At 36.6% G+C, this 17,328-nt stretch overlaps 2 protein-coding genes across 2 annotated transcripts in view; both read left to right on the forward strand.

Annotated features, from left to right (window-relative positions):
• Window positions 1–712: 712 nt before the first annotated feature.
• The window catches only part of LOC116180062 (sialic acid-binding Ig-like lectin 14), a 95,910-nt gene continuing 79,294 nt past the window's right edge, over window positions 713–17,328 (forward strand). The window contains exon 1 of the mRNA XM_031499891.1: window positions 713–1,154. Coding sequence (XP_031355751.1) covers window positions 713–1,154 — 442 coding nt within the window. The remainder of the gene's footprint in view (window positions 1,155–17,328) is intronic.
• On the forward strand, window positions 7,532–8,370 carry LOC116181346. The gene is made up of 2 exons (XM_031501677.1): window positions 7,532–8,234; window positions 8,282–8,370. Exons 1-2 carry the CDS (start codon window positions 7,535–7,537, stop codon window positions 8,314–8,316), a joined length of 735 nt encoding a protein of 244 aa, XP_031357537.1. The 5' UTR covers window positions 7,532–7,534; the 3' UTR covers window positions 8,317–8,370.

The raw sequence follows: 17,328 nt of genomic DNA on the forward strand, positions 1-17,328 counted from the left end.
ATGTGCTCTTTTCTGGATGCATAGATGCTGGGCGAACTGAAAATTAAGACCTCATCTGGCTGAAACGGAGAAAACTTACCCTGTGGGCTGTGGACCCATTTCGATGGACAAAGTAAAACCGCGGATGGCACGGTTTGATGTAAACGACCTATGGCGAGGAATGTCATCGCCTAGCCGTACAGATTTTCCTGTGGTCGTTCTATTCATTAAAATTATAATCTGCACGCACATTTTAAGCAATAAATCTGTTACAGTATTTAGGAAAGATTTATGGTTACTATCCTTCCTCACGCGTAATTTTTTCCAATCGCCTTCGAGCCTTTTGGCAACGAACGGCAGTCTACGTAAGAGTGTGACTAACAACTGTTGGCGTTTTTCAGTAAACTACCTTGGAAGCGTTCCAAGCAGGAAAGGCATTCATAATATCTCGCAAAACAGACAATAACCGAGTAATTTTAATTATTTACAACTTAATAAACCCCCCAATTTTCACCGTCATGCGCCAAATTTCTCTAATATTGTTCGAGAGAATTTAAACACTGTTAGCAATTCCTGCAATTGCCCACTTTCCTCTTTAGCCCTCCAAAATTATCTAGAAATAGTCCGTATACGCGGAAACGGGAATTGCAGAAATTTCTCGGCGAAAACTCGGGAAAAAAATTTCCACCATTACGCGAGTTTAAATTCGGCAATAAATCATAAGCGTCGCGTAATGCCAAAAGTAACGCAATGTTTTGTTCTAGGTCAAGCGGAAACAAAAACGCACACCCGTCATCCGCACTCCGGAAATACACATCATCGTTCAATCCGAGCTGACAGTCGTACGAACTTTAGCTATGAAAACAGCCCCAGTGTTCACGACCAGGGGTTTATTCAGATATACGCCGAACAGCACGTGAAGTTAACGCTCGAATGCGCCGTCAATATTAATTTCAGCACGAGCATTTGGCTGAAAGACGGCCAGATTGTACAGACGATACTTAAGGACAATATTAATAATAAACGTGTTAGTGGACATAGGTTTCTGGTGGATAGCAGTGGGAATCTGTTGATTGATAATGTACGGCTTGAGGACGACGGACGTTGGCAGTGCGAAGCGGAGGATGCTCTTGGATTTGTCGTTACCGGCAAACAAATTCAACTCACAGTTTTGGGTAAGTTTATACTGTAGAGAAACACGTTTTCCTAACCTTTGCAAACTTTGAAAGACGTAACCGAATTGACGATTCGAATCCCTACGTCACCGTGGAATGAACTTCAATGGTGTTGGCGGGATTATCCCGGATGATCCTTTTGTTACTTTTACTATACATACTTTTCGCGTCTCTCGCAGAAATCCACGCGTAAAAATCCGCTGCTTCGATTAATTAAACAAAGTTGTTGGTTCCCATTACGCGACGTAAGGTTTTACATTTCGCCCACTTAAGATATTTATGAGGAGGGATAAATTGGCAACGGCGAAAGAAGCGGGATGAGCTGGACATCTTCCAAGCGGTAGTGTCGAGCTTGCAGATTTTGTACAAGCGACGAACCGAATCGTAAACGACATATATTAATAAATCAGTAATAAAAGGGAAATATATTGGTGGGTTAATTTGGAAAATGGATGTAATCAACAGATAGTATCCCAGTACTTGATTCTCAAAAATAATCTTGTTAATGCTATGCTTATAAATTAGTTCAATAAGAAATGAAAGTGGTTGTAAGGCGCCCGTACAAGTTGATTACATCAGAGTATTTGTATAATCGTACAAGTTAGTTACATCAGAGTATGGTTTTAGGGGGACAATTTCATAGCGATCCATTGCGTATTGAAAATAGTAGGTACCCTGTGTAATTTTATTTTATAATTTCGCACCACGTCCATTTTGTTTACCGCGATTCCGATCGCAATATTTAAAAATTCTCATTAAGCGCACATCAAATCAGCACATGTATCAATCGGACGCATCCATGCAAATCGCGAACCGCATTTTGATTACGCCATTATCGGGATTCGCCCGCGCATTTGTAAACGTCAAACTGAAAGTGCGCGCGGAACGGCTTTCAGAAAAAGTAGTTATTCCTGTCCGTTTAAAGTTGTGAATCTGTTAATGATGGTTTTTGCGTAAACTGATTTGCATACAATCGACTTAAAGTACACGAGCCGCTGCGCACTAATTACGAAAGCGAGGAGTACTCGCGCGGTCGTGTTAAATTTAAATTAGCGCCCTGGCAGTCTTGAGGTTACCGATAAGCCTATTCACGAAATCCTTTCTTCGAGATTTCGTTAGCTTTTCAATTTAATGGGAGCAAAAGTTTAAAGCTGCTGGTATAAAATTCGATAGAGATGGCTATTTGAAGGTATGGTGAGACCTTCAACCATTAAATAACCTTCAAAAGCGAGTTTGCAAGTATTTACGAGCCCTTACAAGTAGCTAATTTATATGTCAAAAATCGCCAATGCTACGAACTTTTTGAAGGGCTAAGCCAGATTTTATTTTACATTTCAAAGGACTAAAATTTGAGCCTTTGGAATCTCTTATAGGTGTTATAAGTGTTTCATGGGATCTCTAAAGACTAAAGGGTTTCCAACCACCTCTAATGCTTGTCTAAAGGGCGTTTATTTACCTTAAAAGCCCTTTTCCCCTCTAGCTTCATTTTTTTAATTCTACGTTTTAGTGTGTTTAGGGGTATGAGAACCCCTATGAGCTTGTATGAATTTCTGAATGACTTAAACGCCAATCTGGTTTCATGGGTACGCTACAAAGCTTTCAAAAATTATCGAGGGGAGTCTGTTCAGCTTTATCGAGACTTTATAGAATCCTTATTGGCCATCAGTTGTATCTAAAAATGTCTATTCTTTACCACACAAGAGCTTCCTACCCCCTCGTGTGTGGTACCAAAATGAGCGTCCTTATGTGCCCAGTACGCCTAGCTCGCGCCTCTGCAGCCCTATCTGCTGCTTACGTCCCCACCTCCAACACCCGTCTCAGCCCGATGAGATTTGCGAATGGTATTTTATTTATTTATTTTATTATTCTTCGAATATTCCAAAAAATTCATTTAATTACAATTTTAACAATAATATCTGCAAACACCTCTAATAATTTTTAAAAATCTCGTTTCAAGTCTTTGTTGAAAAATTCCTTGTGAATTTCAATAAAATTTAATTTAATTAAAAAATCCTAGAGAATTTTTATAAACAAGGTCCTTCAAAAAAACTTGGAAAAAATCACTTAATGAAACCACCAGAATTTTAGTAGAAAGTTTTTTCCAAGTATAATATTTCTTGAAAACCAATTTAGGAATCTTCGTGAAATCGGTCGATGATTTTTAGTTTCTTCGGAAACATTCGACTAGTGAAAAACCTTTTGTAGAAGCCTCTTTCCAAGTATTTTTGGAAAACCTGTGTAGACCTCTTCAAGAAATCTGTATTATGCAATTTCTTAAAATATCTTATGAGAAACCTGGAATTTTTATAGAAACTTCTTTCCAACGTTTTCTTAAAAACCTGCTAAAAACTCACCTAGAGGAAAATTCTTGAATATTAATAGAAATTTATTAAATTAAAAAATCCTAGAGAATTTTTGTCAAAACTTTTTTCAACGGTCGTTTTTGAAAACCTTCGCTTAACGATACCTCCTCGAGAATTTTAGTAGCAACATTTTTCCAAGTTTTTCGTGAAAGGCTGTAGCAGTTTTGAGGAAATTTGTGGATGGTTCTTAGTTTTTAAGGAATTTTCTTCGAATATTAAAGAAAAATCATTTCATTAAACAATCCTCGACAATATTTGGTAAAATATCGTCCAGGTCTTAAAAATAAAACCTCTTGATGAAAAATCCTTGACAATTTTAATAGAAACCTCTTTCAAAGTCTTCCTTGAAAATCAGGGATCTTCAAGAAATCGGTTAATAATTTTTAGTTATTAAGGATGTTTCTTCAGAATATTGCACAGAAAAATCCATTTAGTAAAAAATCTTTTGTGGAAGCCTCTTTCCAAGTAAAAAACCTGTTTAAACCTCTTCAAGTTATTTAAAAAATCTGGAATTTTGTAAAAACCCATTTCCAAGATTTTCTAGAAAACCTGTTTAGAAATCTTCAAAAAATTTTTGGACAGGTCTTAGTTTTTAACGAATTTTCTTCAAATATTCTTTAATTACACAATCCTTAACAATAGTATTTGTAAAAAATTGTTCTTTCTTGAGAACCTGCTAAAAATCACTTAATGAAAAATCCTTGAGAAGTTTAATAGATTTAAATTTAATAATAAAAACGTAGAGAATTTTGTAAACAGTTCTTTGCAAGGACTTTTTTGAAAACCTGTTCAGAAATATTCAAGAAATCGAATAATTATTTTTATGTCTTAAGGACTTTTATCTATCTTTCGGAGGAAAAATCATTAAACAAAAAATCTTTAAGAATCCTTACAAGTATTCTTTAATTTTTGGATTTTGCTTAGGAACCTTCCGGAAATTTGTGGGTTGTTCTTAGTTTTTAAGGAATTTTCTTCGAATATTTAAACAAATTCATTTAACAAAAAAGTCCTTGAGAGTCTTTTGAATGTTTGTAAAAACCTCTTTCCACTTGTTGCTTGAAAATTTGTTGAAATATCAATTTTACCCTCCCAAAATTTTAGTAGGAACTTCACTTTAAGCCTTAATTGAAGATCTGTTTAGGAAATTTCAAGAAATCTGTTCGTGATTCTTAGTTTTTAAAAAATTTTATTGGAAATATTCCAAATCTAAATCAGTAATGACAAAGCGTCAAGAATTTTTGCAAAAATCTTTTTTCGGCTTTTTTGAAAACCTGTTAAATGGCCATTTAATGAAAAATCTTCGAGAATGTTTAGTAGATACCTCTTTTCAAGTCTTTCTTGAAAACCTGCTTAGGAATCTTCAGGAACGTACTTGATGGTTACTAGTTTTTTTTTTTGAATATTTTAAAAGAATCATTTAATTAAAGTCAGAGAATTTTTTTAAAACCTTTTTCCAAGATCTTGAAAATCAGTTAATGAAAAATACTTGGGAAGTTTCATAGAATTTAATTTAATTAAAAAATCCTAAAGAATTTTTGCAAAAACAGCTTTCAAGGGTTTTTCTTGAAAACCTGTTGAAAAATCACTTGAAAAATCCTCGAGAAATTTAGTAAAAACCTTTTCCCAAGTATTTCTTGAAAGTCTATTTAGGAATTTTGAGGAAATGTGTAAATGGTTGATAATCCCAAGGAATTTTCTTTGAATATTCTTAAAAACCCATTTAATTTACAAATCATCGAGAATATTTCTAAAAACGTCTTTCCAAGTCTTTCCTAAAGACCACTTTATAAATCTTCAAGAAATCGGTGGATAATTTTTGGTTCTTAAGAACTTTTCATATTGCACAGAAAAAATCACGTAATGAAAAATCGTTAAGAATTTTGGAGTAGTCTCTTTCCAAGCAATTTTGGAAAACCTGTTGAGGTATGTACAAGAAGTATGTCGATATGTAGTGCTTAATAAATTTTTTAACATTCAAAAATATCATTTTATGAAAAATCCAGCAATGATTGTAGGATTTAAAAAAAAAAAATGTGTTGGAATCTTCAATAAATGTGTGAATGGGTCTTTGTGTTTATCTTTCTTTAAAACCGGTTTAAGAATTTTTAAGAAACCTATAGATAATAACCTATAGAATCCTCGAGGATGATAGTGAAAACCGATTTCCATGCGTTTCTTGAAAAACTGTTAAAAAATCATTTAATTAAAATCGGCGAGAATTTTAGTAGAAGCTTCTTTTTAAGTTTTTCTTGAAAACGTGTTAAGAAACCTCCAGAACTTCAATGAAAGCTCTTTCATGAAAACCAATTCAGGAATCTTCGAGAAATCTGTTGATAGCTAGTTTTAAATACTTTCTACAAACTATTCAATTTAGTTATCTTCAATAAATTACTGAAAATTTAATTTAAAACGCATTTCACAAATAATTTCAATAACAATATTTAAAGTAAATAAAAAATTTCTTCTAGCCTGAAAGAATTGTTGAAAGTTCCCATAATGCAACTTGCATTCCCTCTTTGAATTGCAATACTAATTTTCTGTTTTAAGAATAACGTTGAATAAATAAATAAATCTTTTGAAGACTTTTAGTTCTTAAAAACTCTTCTTCGGCATATGGTAAAGAAAAAAATCAACTAACGAAATACTTAATAATTTTTTTAGAAATATCTTTCCAAGTATTTTTGGAAAAGTGGTTTAGGAATTTTCAAGAAAGTTCAGGATGGTTCTTAGTTTTTAAGGAATTTTCTTAGAATATTCCAAAAAATCAGAGGCGCATCAAACTGACATAATTATCTGTCGCAGTTCAAATCGGTGGATCAACCGGAACCGGATCGCCAGCTTGTTTGATTTTAGAGCTGCCTGACCATGATCATTTCCAGAACATATTGGTGTTGTGCGCATACAAGCTGCAATCTTGTGTGAAAATTACTTTATTTAATTCCATTTCGTTAATTTCGTGTTTCTTGCACTGGCTACGAGGTACAAAAACAGTAAAAGGCTAAGGTGAAAAACTATCAGTATCAAACCAGAAACCGTGCAAAGTTTTACCATACAAATTGTGGATTCAAAACCGAGAACACGTATCTTCCTGGCGAAAATAAACAATTTTACCTCTTTCCCCATTATCATCATAAATCAATTTTTTTTCAGTTTTCTTTATACTTACAGAGAATTACATACACTTGACAGTTAACCTGCTATTTCGTGGGTACACATACCGAAACATCTACGCTCATATTTCGTGCGACCAGCATAAATTATCTACAGCTGTCTGAAAATTACAGAGCAGGAACCCCCTTCGATATGGAACAAAACAGTACAATTTAGAGTGTAGGTTTTCAGGGGACGATACTACGTTCTCCAGTATAACTTTGTTCATCCCCCGGGAACGTTATAATGCGTGTGTGTATTATAGTGATGTTTCTAGGTGCAGCCTTAGCGAATGGGGTCGCAATCGGGTCCTGCATTTCGCGTTTATCCCAACACGTCTTTGGTGGCCTTGAAACAATTTACGTTATCCCTGACCGCTCTGGAAATGACCGTGTGACCAGTGCAGTGAGGAATCCGTTAATTGTGATCAATCCACTTGAGCCCGTGCATAACGTCCAGATCGGCACGAACTGGGCCATTCAAGCGGATAACGAGCACTCCTTGTCGAAAACCTTGTGCTGGCTTAATTCGAGCGCGATTTGGAATCGAAGCATTTCAGCGAGGGGGAAGTATATCTTCGTGCTACCACCGGCAAATCTAACGTCACTTTTTTTGGAGCTGTGGAGCTACGACATTGTGCGTGCAATTGTGGCCATATACACAGATACATCCGTAGATTTTTACACGTCCAATCCCACTGATAACCACTGCGAGAATAGGGTGAGTGTAATCGAGTCTGAAAGTTGTGAGGCGACCAGTGTGACCATACTTTTGGAAAGGCAACCACCCAACGTGCGTAGATGTCGTCTGTATTTGGCGGTTCTTCAGGAAAAGAGTTTTAAAGATGCTCTATTCCATTGCAGAGCTATGTTTTGTCACACTTACATCGTTGTAATTAAAGCTCTTGTCGAATACTTGGGCCTACGCTTTAGAGCGGTTTACGAAAATTTCTCTGATATCGTAAATCAAGCTGAATTGGTCACAACTATTGTCGAAAGGGACCTTTCACAGTACGCCGATCAGAGTTTACCGGTGCACACGTGCAGGAACCTCTTTGTGCCTCCTAGGGCGGAAGTTCTACCTATCGCGCAAAGGCTGAAGTATATTTTCAATTGGGAAGCTTGGATCCTATTCGTTGTTTCGTTGTTGTCTGCAATTACAGCTTGGTGGGTTTGTCTTGTAGATTACGATGGAAGATATGCTGCGTCAAACTTTATTGAAGCCTTCAGTAGTATGATGTCGCTCCTTTTCGGCTTAGGCATTACTAGAATACCAAAGAAAAAAGTAGTAAAATGCTTTTTAATGATCTACATTTTTTATTGCATCCATATGCAAACTGCCCTTACCGCAAATATTTTTACCTTACTATCAGTTCCTAGATCAGAAGAGACAATCAAAACTCCAGAGGATTTGGTAAACTCAAAAATGCCGATTTGTGCAGTTGAAGGTTACCGTCCTGTACTTGTGGCCGAACCATCTGGGAACACTAGGTATTCAAAAATTAAGCGCAAAATAATTTTTTTCCCGCTCAGGAAACCATACCCAACAGAACGCGCCCTGGTGGGAGGTGAGTGCGTCGCATTGACTCCGGAATTAGATCTCTACATCTTACAGTATCAAATGCGATCATACGTTTACAGTATCTATGACCCGATGCTCATAAGGGATGAAGAGCATGTCATCCAAATGAGACAGGGGCATTACTTCACACGTACAATTGACGAAGTCATCGTACGTTTGATGGAGTCCGGGATATACCAAATCAACGAAAAGAACACCCTTATGGGATACCAAGCGTATGCTAAATCAGTGATGGTAGATTTGAGTGACATTGAACAATTGGGATTGGATGAGCTGTACGTTTTCTTCGTCATTTTTGGCATCGGCTGCAGCGCTTCTATCCTAGCATTTTGGTTGGAATTGCTAGTATACAAACTACAAACTACAAAACAGTAGCTGTGGTCACTCACCAATTTTGACTTTCTGTTTCTGCGTCACTTGTGCGAGTCCCTTGGTTCTGCACTGGAAACTACCCAGAGTACCTATCCAGCGCAATTAATTCTCTTACGTGAGTATTTATTGCACTTTGAATTTTTTTAATTTTCCCTATTTTTTTAAATTTCCTATTAGAATTTCTAATGTAGATCTCTTTGCCTTTTCAGAGACGACAGCATTTAAAGTGGCAACTTCAAATTCATTGCACTCCGAAGATCGGTTATGGCCTTGATAAGTTGGACTGGTCCGCCTTGTAGAATGTAAATATTCTCTGCGGTACTGGTAAAGATTTTACTGTAACAATTAGTTTTTTGCAATGAAATAGTTAATACCACGGCTAGCTCAGTAATGAATAAATTTTCAAAGACTATTACCTTGCAGAAAGTTGGTTCTTTATCCCCACTTACAATCTGGAAATTAAAACCTTATTATCTGGTTTGATCACTCATATAAATTGACTTGTTGGAAATTCCATCTCAAGTTTCCTTTAAATTTTTTTGTTATTTAAAGTATTGATGTATTTCATGTAATTATAATACAAAATAAAGTTTAAATTCCTATATCGTGATTTTAATGAATGATAATAAGATTTTTTTGATATCTGTAATTAATCAAACACCTGGTCTAATCAAAATTAATTTACGCGCCTCTGGTTGCTAAATAAAATTTAACCCACACAAATGAATGGTATTACTGAAATGCAAATAAAACTTTACAATTAATGAGAAAAAAACTAGCAAAATCTTTGGTTTGGATCTACCGAACATTCATAAAAAATACACAATCAGGATAAATTCCTGCAGGTCGAACTCTTCAGGAATGTCTCTAAACATAAATCTTTTATACAACATCCGAAAAAATCGACACCTATGGTTGCACACACAATGCAAGAAATTCAAAATAACTTACATTTTATCAATGACCCCAAGGCGATTTGGAAAATTAAAAATCGAACGAGGTAAAAATTTGGTTACTCGTTGAAAGATGGTTGACGAATTTGAATCCGGAACAAACCGTGCTTCCGGTTTCTCGCAATTTATTTGTCGAACTTTGATTTATTTACTGGAATAATAAAATTATTACCATGATCGTTCCGCAGTGTGAAAGCTTCCAAAATTACCCAAATTTCTTAGGGCCAACAAATGCACGAATTAATTGTCTTTAGCCTTTTGCCGGTTGCCGTTTACTATCGATCTAATAAGGCTCCGTGTGCACAGTGTTGATTGATAAACTTGTTTTTTTAATCCGCTTACTGGTCTAAATATATCCGCATTTTGCAGATTAAAGCCCAATCTCTACGTGGTAACCGTGGTAACCGTTTCAATTGAACATAAATGCGCCGTCCACTAGTTTTCACTACACGACAAAGTTCGCTCGATGATATGTAAATAGACTCACTTTTGTGTTGTACAGGGTGAGTTAACGATTGTGCGGAGTAACTTAATGCCTTGAAGATAAGATTTTTCGATAGAGTGCTTTTGTATTATTATATGGTTGAATATTCTCTACATTTTAAAATATTTGGAATTATACACGGTGCGCTCACAAAGTAGGGTGCCAAAATTGTGCATCTTTTAAATGGAACCCCCTGTATTTGAATGCATTTTTAATTCTACGTGTAACTGTACGACTTTTTTATTATATGGTTAATGTCCGAAAAATTAGTAGTTTTAAAGATAATTTGATTTCTAAGAAAAAGTGGGCATTTGCAAGCGTCAATATATTATAAAAATTATTACTTAAATATTGATTACAGGTTCTACATCTTTTATCCTGGGTAAAGTAAAAGTCAAATAAATACATCTACTATGAAACATTAAAAAAAATAGCTTACAAGGTGTTTTTTTGGTAGGTCTAAAGTTGCAAGACTTCATATTAAAAAATCTCACGTTTTTTAAATGGAACACCCTGTATATTTTTCTGTCATCTTTTAGCTCTTCCAAAAATCTTCAACTTTTGATAAAAATGTCCTATACCTATCTCTGATAGTTTTCGAAACATATTGGTTTTCTTGGTTTTTATATTCTAGTCTTAAAAACGAGTAAGTTATATGTAATTTACATAATAGCGCTGTGGCCATGCAAAAAAAGGCAATTATTATCTATCTCGTGCAAAACGAAAATTATATTCAAACAATTCATTTTAAGTCCAAAAACTGGAGAATAAGTAAAAACATTTGACTACCAAGCAAATTTAATTTAACTCCTAATATCATCCAGTCAGTGATATTAGCTTCATTTTTTTTCATATTCACCTCGTTATTATGTATATTAGAACTTATTTCAGATTAAAATATAAAAACTAGGCAAAACAAAGATATTTGTTTATGTCTTTACTATCAAATTTATTCTCCCGTTTTTAGACTTAACCCTAGTTTACTGGCCACTAAAACTTTACGGGCGTGGGGTGGAACGAACCCCACTCTAATTGTCGCCACCTGCGCGCCGTGCTTCCATGCATAATCTCCCATAATAAAATTTATGGACATTGAAAGTGGCTGTGGGGTGCGATTCACCCCAGACCTGTAAATTAGGGTTAATAAGAAAAAGTGTTTTCCCAAGAAATTTTGGTGAAGTCGATTTTTGGTAAAAAAGGAAGGTAATACACTGGCTTTTTTTGAGCCCCGAGAAAAAATTGTCTCAGATCGACCCGGAAAAAAATTTTCTTATAGAATGTGGCCTGCAGAATCCATAATTTCAGCAGTTCCAAGATTGGGTTACTAGTTAAAAAATTACATTCATTTGTATGCTCTCGTTAGAGGAACCTACCATAGAACAAACGATGAAATTGCTCCACAAGTAAGAGAGCTGTCTACTGCGCATGCGTGTATAATCTCGTTTCGTTTTATGCCATGGATTCCATACGACGGCTCTGTCTCGATTTTACACAAATTACTTAATCATTTGATATTTATACTGTATAAAAATGTGTAACTAAATTAATGTAATATTATTATGGTGTTAAAATTGTTTTATTTGTAACGAACTATAGAACGCATACAACTTGTTAGTTTCGGCTTAATGTGTTGGTAAAATAGTACTGTAGAAATTTTAACGATTCCGATAAGCCATACGTCTAACTCCGTCAGGATCGCCGCCTCGCCTCCCTAACATTTATAACGGTTCATAGCAGCTCGGCTTCGCCTCGCGCTGTTCACTGTTCAACAAAGACAATTTCTCAGTTTCAGGTTCGGTGCGGTAAGAAAATGATATTGAGCAGACTGAATTGATAATTTTTTTGAATTTGTGAGGAATACTTTTGTTTTTTGGAAACATCACCTACAAAGTGACTTTCTCTGAAAATTTCGATTCAACTTGTTGAATTCAGATCTGCACATAATTGCACATAAGATTTTTTAATTTTGATAACACCTTTTGGTTTTGATGAGATGTATGCTCGACTACGGCCGCTGCGCCGCCTCGCATCGCTCTGATTTGTAACGGTCCATAGCTCGGCTTCGCCTCGCACTGTTCACTGTTCAACATAGAAAATTTCTCAGTTTCAGAAAATGATATTGAGCAGATTGATTTTTTTTGAATTTCTAAGGAATATTATTGTTTTTTGGAAACATCACCTATACAAACTGATTTTTTTTTAATTTCTATTCAACTTGTTGAATTCAGTTCTGCACATAAGATTTTTTAATTTTGATAACACTTTTTGGTTTTGATGAGGCATACGCTCGGCTCCGGCGGCCTCGCCTCACTGTAATTTGTAACGGTCCATACCTCGACTTCGCCTCGCACCGTTCACTATTCAACAAAGACAATTCTCAGTTTCAGTTTTGGTGAGGAAAGTAAATGATATTGAACAAATTGATTTTTTTTTAATTTCTGAGGAATATTTTTGTTTTTTGGACACACCACCTATACAAACTTACTTTTTTTTGAAAATTTCGATTCAACTTGTTGAATTCAGATCCGCACATAATTGCACATAGGATTTTATAATTTTGGAAACAGTTCTTGGTTTTGACGAGACATACGCTCGACTCCCCTCGCCTCGCCCTGATTTGTAACGGTCCATAGCTCCCTCGCACTGTTCACGTTACATCGACATGGACATCAAATTTCTGAATTTTTGAATTAAATAATGATCAAACAATAAACGTGAATTACGGGGGCTAACTTCACGCCCAAAACTTACAAAATTTATTCTGAAGATGCTATCAACCAACAAACGGTAAAGAATATCAAAAAACACCAACAAACGATCAACAAACGATTACAACTAACAAAAAACAAAATATTGCAACTTTGAATTTTTGAATAATTAAATAACAAACGACCAACAAACGATTACAATAAACATTTATTGTAAAAATTCAAAAAGTGGGGGCGGGGCTAACCAGACGCCCAAATTTTTGAATTTTGAATAATTAAATACCGATCAACGAACAAACGTGAAAATGTAACACCAAAAAACGACCACGACGCTGTTGATCTCATTTCTCATTGAAATACGGAAGTAGCGTCGCGTCGCAGATGAGCGGGTTTTGCTTTTCTCACACAAATTCACTTAGCGATTCACAAGAGCCCAATTAGGTGGGGAGAGCAACATGGATCACTTTGCTGAGCTCCGAGTAAGGTATTGTCTCCTTTCTGAAGAGGACGGAAGAATGGGTTGGGGAAGGAAGCTTTCGAAGGGGGGGTTATCCATTTTCTTTCTTCCTCGTTCTATTAAGCTATTGAGCTTCTGGCTTCATTAATCATTCATGTTGTAATGACAAGCTTTTAGCTTTTAGGCACGTGAAAATATACACGCATTAAGCGAAACCCGTTTCACTCAAGCGCAAAAAAAATACACTGAAAAACCTGGCTGGGTCGACAATTTAACAAAGAAGAAAATTGTACCGTGTAGAGATAACGAATTACGGGAATGAGTACGACAGGAACATTACCTTCGGTTCGCCGATTGTAATTAAAAACGACAACGGATCGGATTTGCCGGATTCGCGTTACTCGCGCGGTTGATTTGGAAAATCAGAAAGTCGGCGACAAGATGACGTATCAATAAGTGAATTGAAATTTTCGGCTAAACAAGGCCTGGTAGCGTCTTACAGCTCATCACACATGCTTACTCCTTTTTGTAATGAGCGCGATATCTGATCCTTGGGTTAGGAATGAACCAATGGTGGGATGATTACTTGTATTAATACACTAGCTTTCATTTGTAAATTTGCTACTTTTGTTTTTAGAGATGAAGATTGGTACCTGACCATGATCATCTCGGAAAATTTCGGAGGTGTGCGCATCCAAGCTGCAATCTCGTGGAAACACTTCATTATTTAATTTTTTTCAGATATCGTTAGTCTCGTGTTTCGTTCACTGGCTGTAGGTACAAAAACAGTAGAAGCCTAAGGCCATATCAAACCAACAACAATGCAATACAGATTGTGGATCCATAAATGAACATAAATCCCACAGTAATTGTGTAAATAGTGAACGAAATGGTATAATCTAAATACTTTAAGAGCGAAATGAGAAAAGTTCGAAACTGAAAGCACGCTCCAATTTACAAGTTGGGCCTGGCGAGAATAAACAATTTTCGGGGGGAGTTCAAAGCTTCCCCCGAAACAGAATAAAACAGTCGAAACGGGAATGGACGCGCGGAACGTTCCGAAGTATCTATACATGCCACGGTAATTGGGGAAAACTCGTCAACCGGCAGCGCCGTATAAATGAAAGATTAAATTGAACATTGGAGCATTACGCACTCGAATCTTGTTTGTTCAACATGTTTGGAGCCATTGTTGATGGATGAGTTTAAACGCTTATTGACAGGAGTTTCGTTACATTGTCAGCTTGCTTATCGATGCGGATGAAATTGTATCGCGTAGAAAATCCAGATTGTGCCGTTGCATTCATCGTGATTTTTTTTCTGAAACGTTATTAGCTTTAACAATTGTATTGATTGTAAGGATAATTGTAGATGCTCCCCCCCCCCCCCGTTCCTTGGAGGGTGGCTAGATTTAATCTCTGAATCTTCAAAATGTCTATTTCTATCCTGATCTTTAAATGTCCTCGGTGTTAGAATTTTATTCCTACGTTGGAAGCGTAGATTCGCTGTTTAGCCTCAGGATTTGTAAAATGCCTCTTTCATTAGTGTTGATCGTTTTTAGTATGATTCTTTAAATAATATTACAGTTAATTTAAGGAGTTATAATTGTACCAATATCCTTCCTTGGAGGATTCCGCGTGGCTTCTGATTCTAATTTAATTTACAATAAAAATATATAAATTTGTGAGCGGACAAAAGCAGCGCAGTCGGCGGCAACCTGGGTATTGTGTCGGCGGAGCAGACGGACGGTCGAACGGACTGGAGCGCCAAGTTAGGAGGCAACTTAAGGTATTACGGCGGCCTGCTAGTGCTAAATGCTAAAACAACGTTCACAGTTTTCCTAAGAGGGAAAGGTAAATGATCGGATTCGGTCGCGGTATCTCCGGGAAAGCGAAACAATATTTGCAGATTATAGGAAGAACTTTACTGATGTGCCTGAAGGAAATCATTGAAGTGTCCTTCCCTGGAGGATATATCTTATTGTATACCTGTACGAGCGACGGCTTCCTCACATAATTTCGGAAGGAAGGCTACCGCACCTTCTTGGCTTAGGAGTATTCCATACTCCCCAGGCCCTCAGGTGCTAGATTTTTTTTTCCAAAACATTTACAGCCTTCACTTCCCATTCTTTTCGAGTGAAAACCACCGAATTATTTTTTTGTGAGTAAAAGATCATGATAGTAGTGCAGTACTTAACAACGTAGTACGTGGGGGTTTGAGGATGTGGAATATCCTCTGGGAAAAAAGTGAAAGGGTTTTGAGATTCGGAAGGAAAACTTCACCGAAAAGTCTGTAGGATTGAAGATTGAAGTTTGAGTGTCCTTTTTTGAGTTATTTTATTGTACGTTGTACCCCATTCTGAAGGAGAACTACATCACCTTTTTCTGCTGAAGGGTGTTAATTCCATACCCCCAGACCGGCGTTCCATTCTCAACCGAAACATTTACAGCGGCACTTCCCATTGTTTTTTTATGGACAAAAGGGAGGGCTTACGAAATACCACCCAGGAAAGGAAGAGAGTTTTCAAGTGTCGGGAGAGAACTTCTACTCCCCATACATGTATGATGTCTTTTCTTCGCCATTTCTGAAGGGAGATCCCCGTTGGTACATTTTTTACCAGAATGGTTATACCTGAAACTACCCTTATGATCATTTTTAAGGGAAAGTCATCGAAATTATCATTTTCTAAGAAGTATTTGACACTTCTCCCAAAGGTAGTATCATGAAACCGCGCTTGTTAAGTATAATATTGTTGTACTGTAGAAATTTAAGGGTTATTTAGCGCATTTTTTAAAGAATAAAAAAAAATGTGCCATTGTTTGCGTTTTGTTCGTCCGTCCGTCCGTCCGCACCTACTTTTGCCGTTTTGAACTACTTCTAGAGGAATGGTCCTAGAGTCTTGGAATTTTTTGCAATAAGTAGCATACATACCTTTAAGGCGTGCCAGACGGAAATCAAATTTCGATGTCTTCAGCCCCCCCCCCCCCCCCATGAATTATTTCCTAAGGTGCTGTTTCTAAAAGTAAAACGTGCATAACTTTTACATACGACAACAAATTGGTCGCAGATTTTGCATACGTATGCCTTTAGTTGTGCCAAGTAAAACTGTAAGGGGGGGGGGGGGGGAGTCGACACACGTTCTACCCTTCAAGGCATTCTAATGAAAGGTCTCAACGGAAGGAACCGTTTTGTACCAACTACCGCGCCTCATTCCAACCCCTTATCAAAAGAGGCGGTTGGGGAGGGGGGAATGGAAATGCTTCTATCCTTCATGGTACTCTATTGAAAGGTTTCAACGGAAGAAATTAATTTCCACCAACGATAGTCCTCCTCCTCAACCCCTTATCGTGAGCGGATATACTCCCTTATGTTTCCAGAACGGATTGTCGGAAGAGCGTACTTACAAAGAGCGATTGGGACGTCAGGACGAGATATATCTTTTGGTGATGCCAACGCTCTCAGTGCAAGTATCTGCAGAATAGAGTCTCGGAGGACTTTGAAAGTATGCCAGGTGGTCTTTAAATATTTATGTGTAAAGAGGCTCCATCTACCAAGAAAGTAAACATCGATAACATGTTACCACCTTATAAGGCAATCATGTACTAAGCTATTACGGTTTAAAAAATGCGCTTTATCTGCACAAAAGTTGTGCACAATTTATACTTGTTGTCTTATTCTTGTTATTTAATTTGAGTTGGGGTTTACGAAGGAAACACGGCCGTTACATAATGCGAAACTTGTAATGGCAGAAATAATTTACGAAGAAATCGGAAACTCGTCGACAAATAAGCTCGCTCGTTAGTAGATGATTTAAGGGATTTTTGTAAAATTAGGTAGCGTAATTAATTAAATTCTGTAGTATAGTGGTTTTAAATTAATCCCTTACCCAGAGTGGCGGGTATAAAGTTAAGAAGCATCTTTTAATTAGCATCTAAAGTATCAATCGAGCGAGTTACAAAAGAACTACATTTTGTTCTTCGAGCTTAATAGGATTTCTTATTAAAATGTGCCCGCGTATTATAAATTTAATGCTTCCCGCCCTTCGTCCGCCCCCTTCCTCGTTACGAAGAACAGTTAGCACGCAAATTGTCTTGTAATAAGGATAG

The sequence above is a fragment of the Photinus pyralis genome, unplaced genomic scaffold (genome assembly GCF_008802855.1).
Source record: "Photinus pyralis isolate 1611_PpyrPB1 unplaced genomic scaffold, Ppyr1.3 Ppyr1.4_LG9, whole genome shotgun sequence".
Taxonomy (NCBI): Eukaryota; Metazoa; Arthropoda; class Insecta; order Coleoptera; family Lampyridae; genus Photinus; species Photinus pyralis.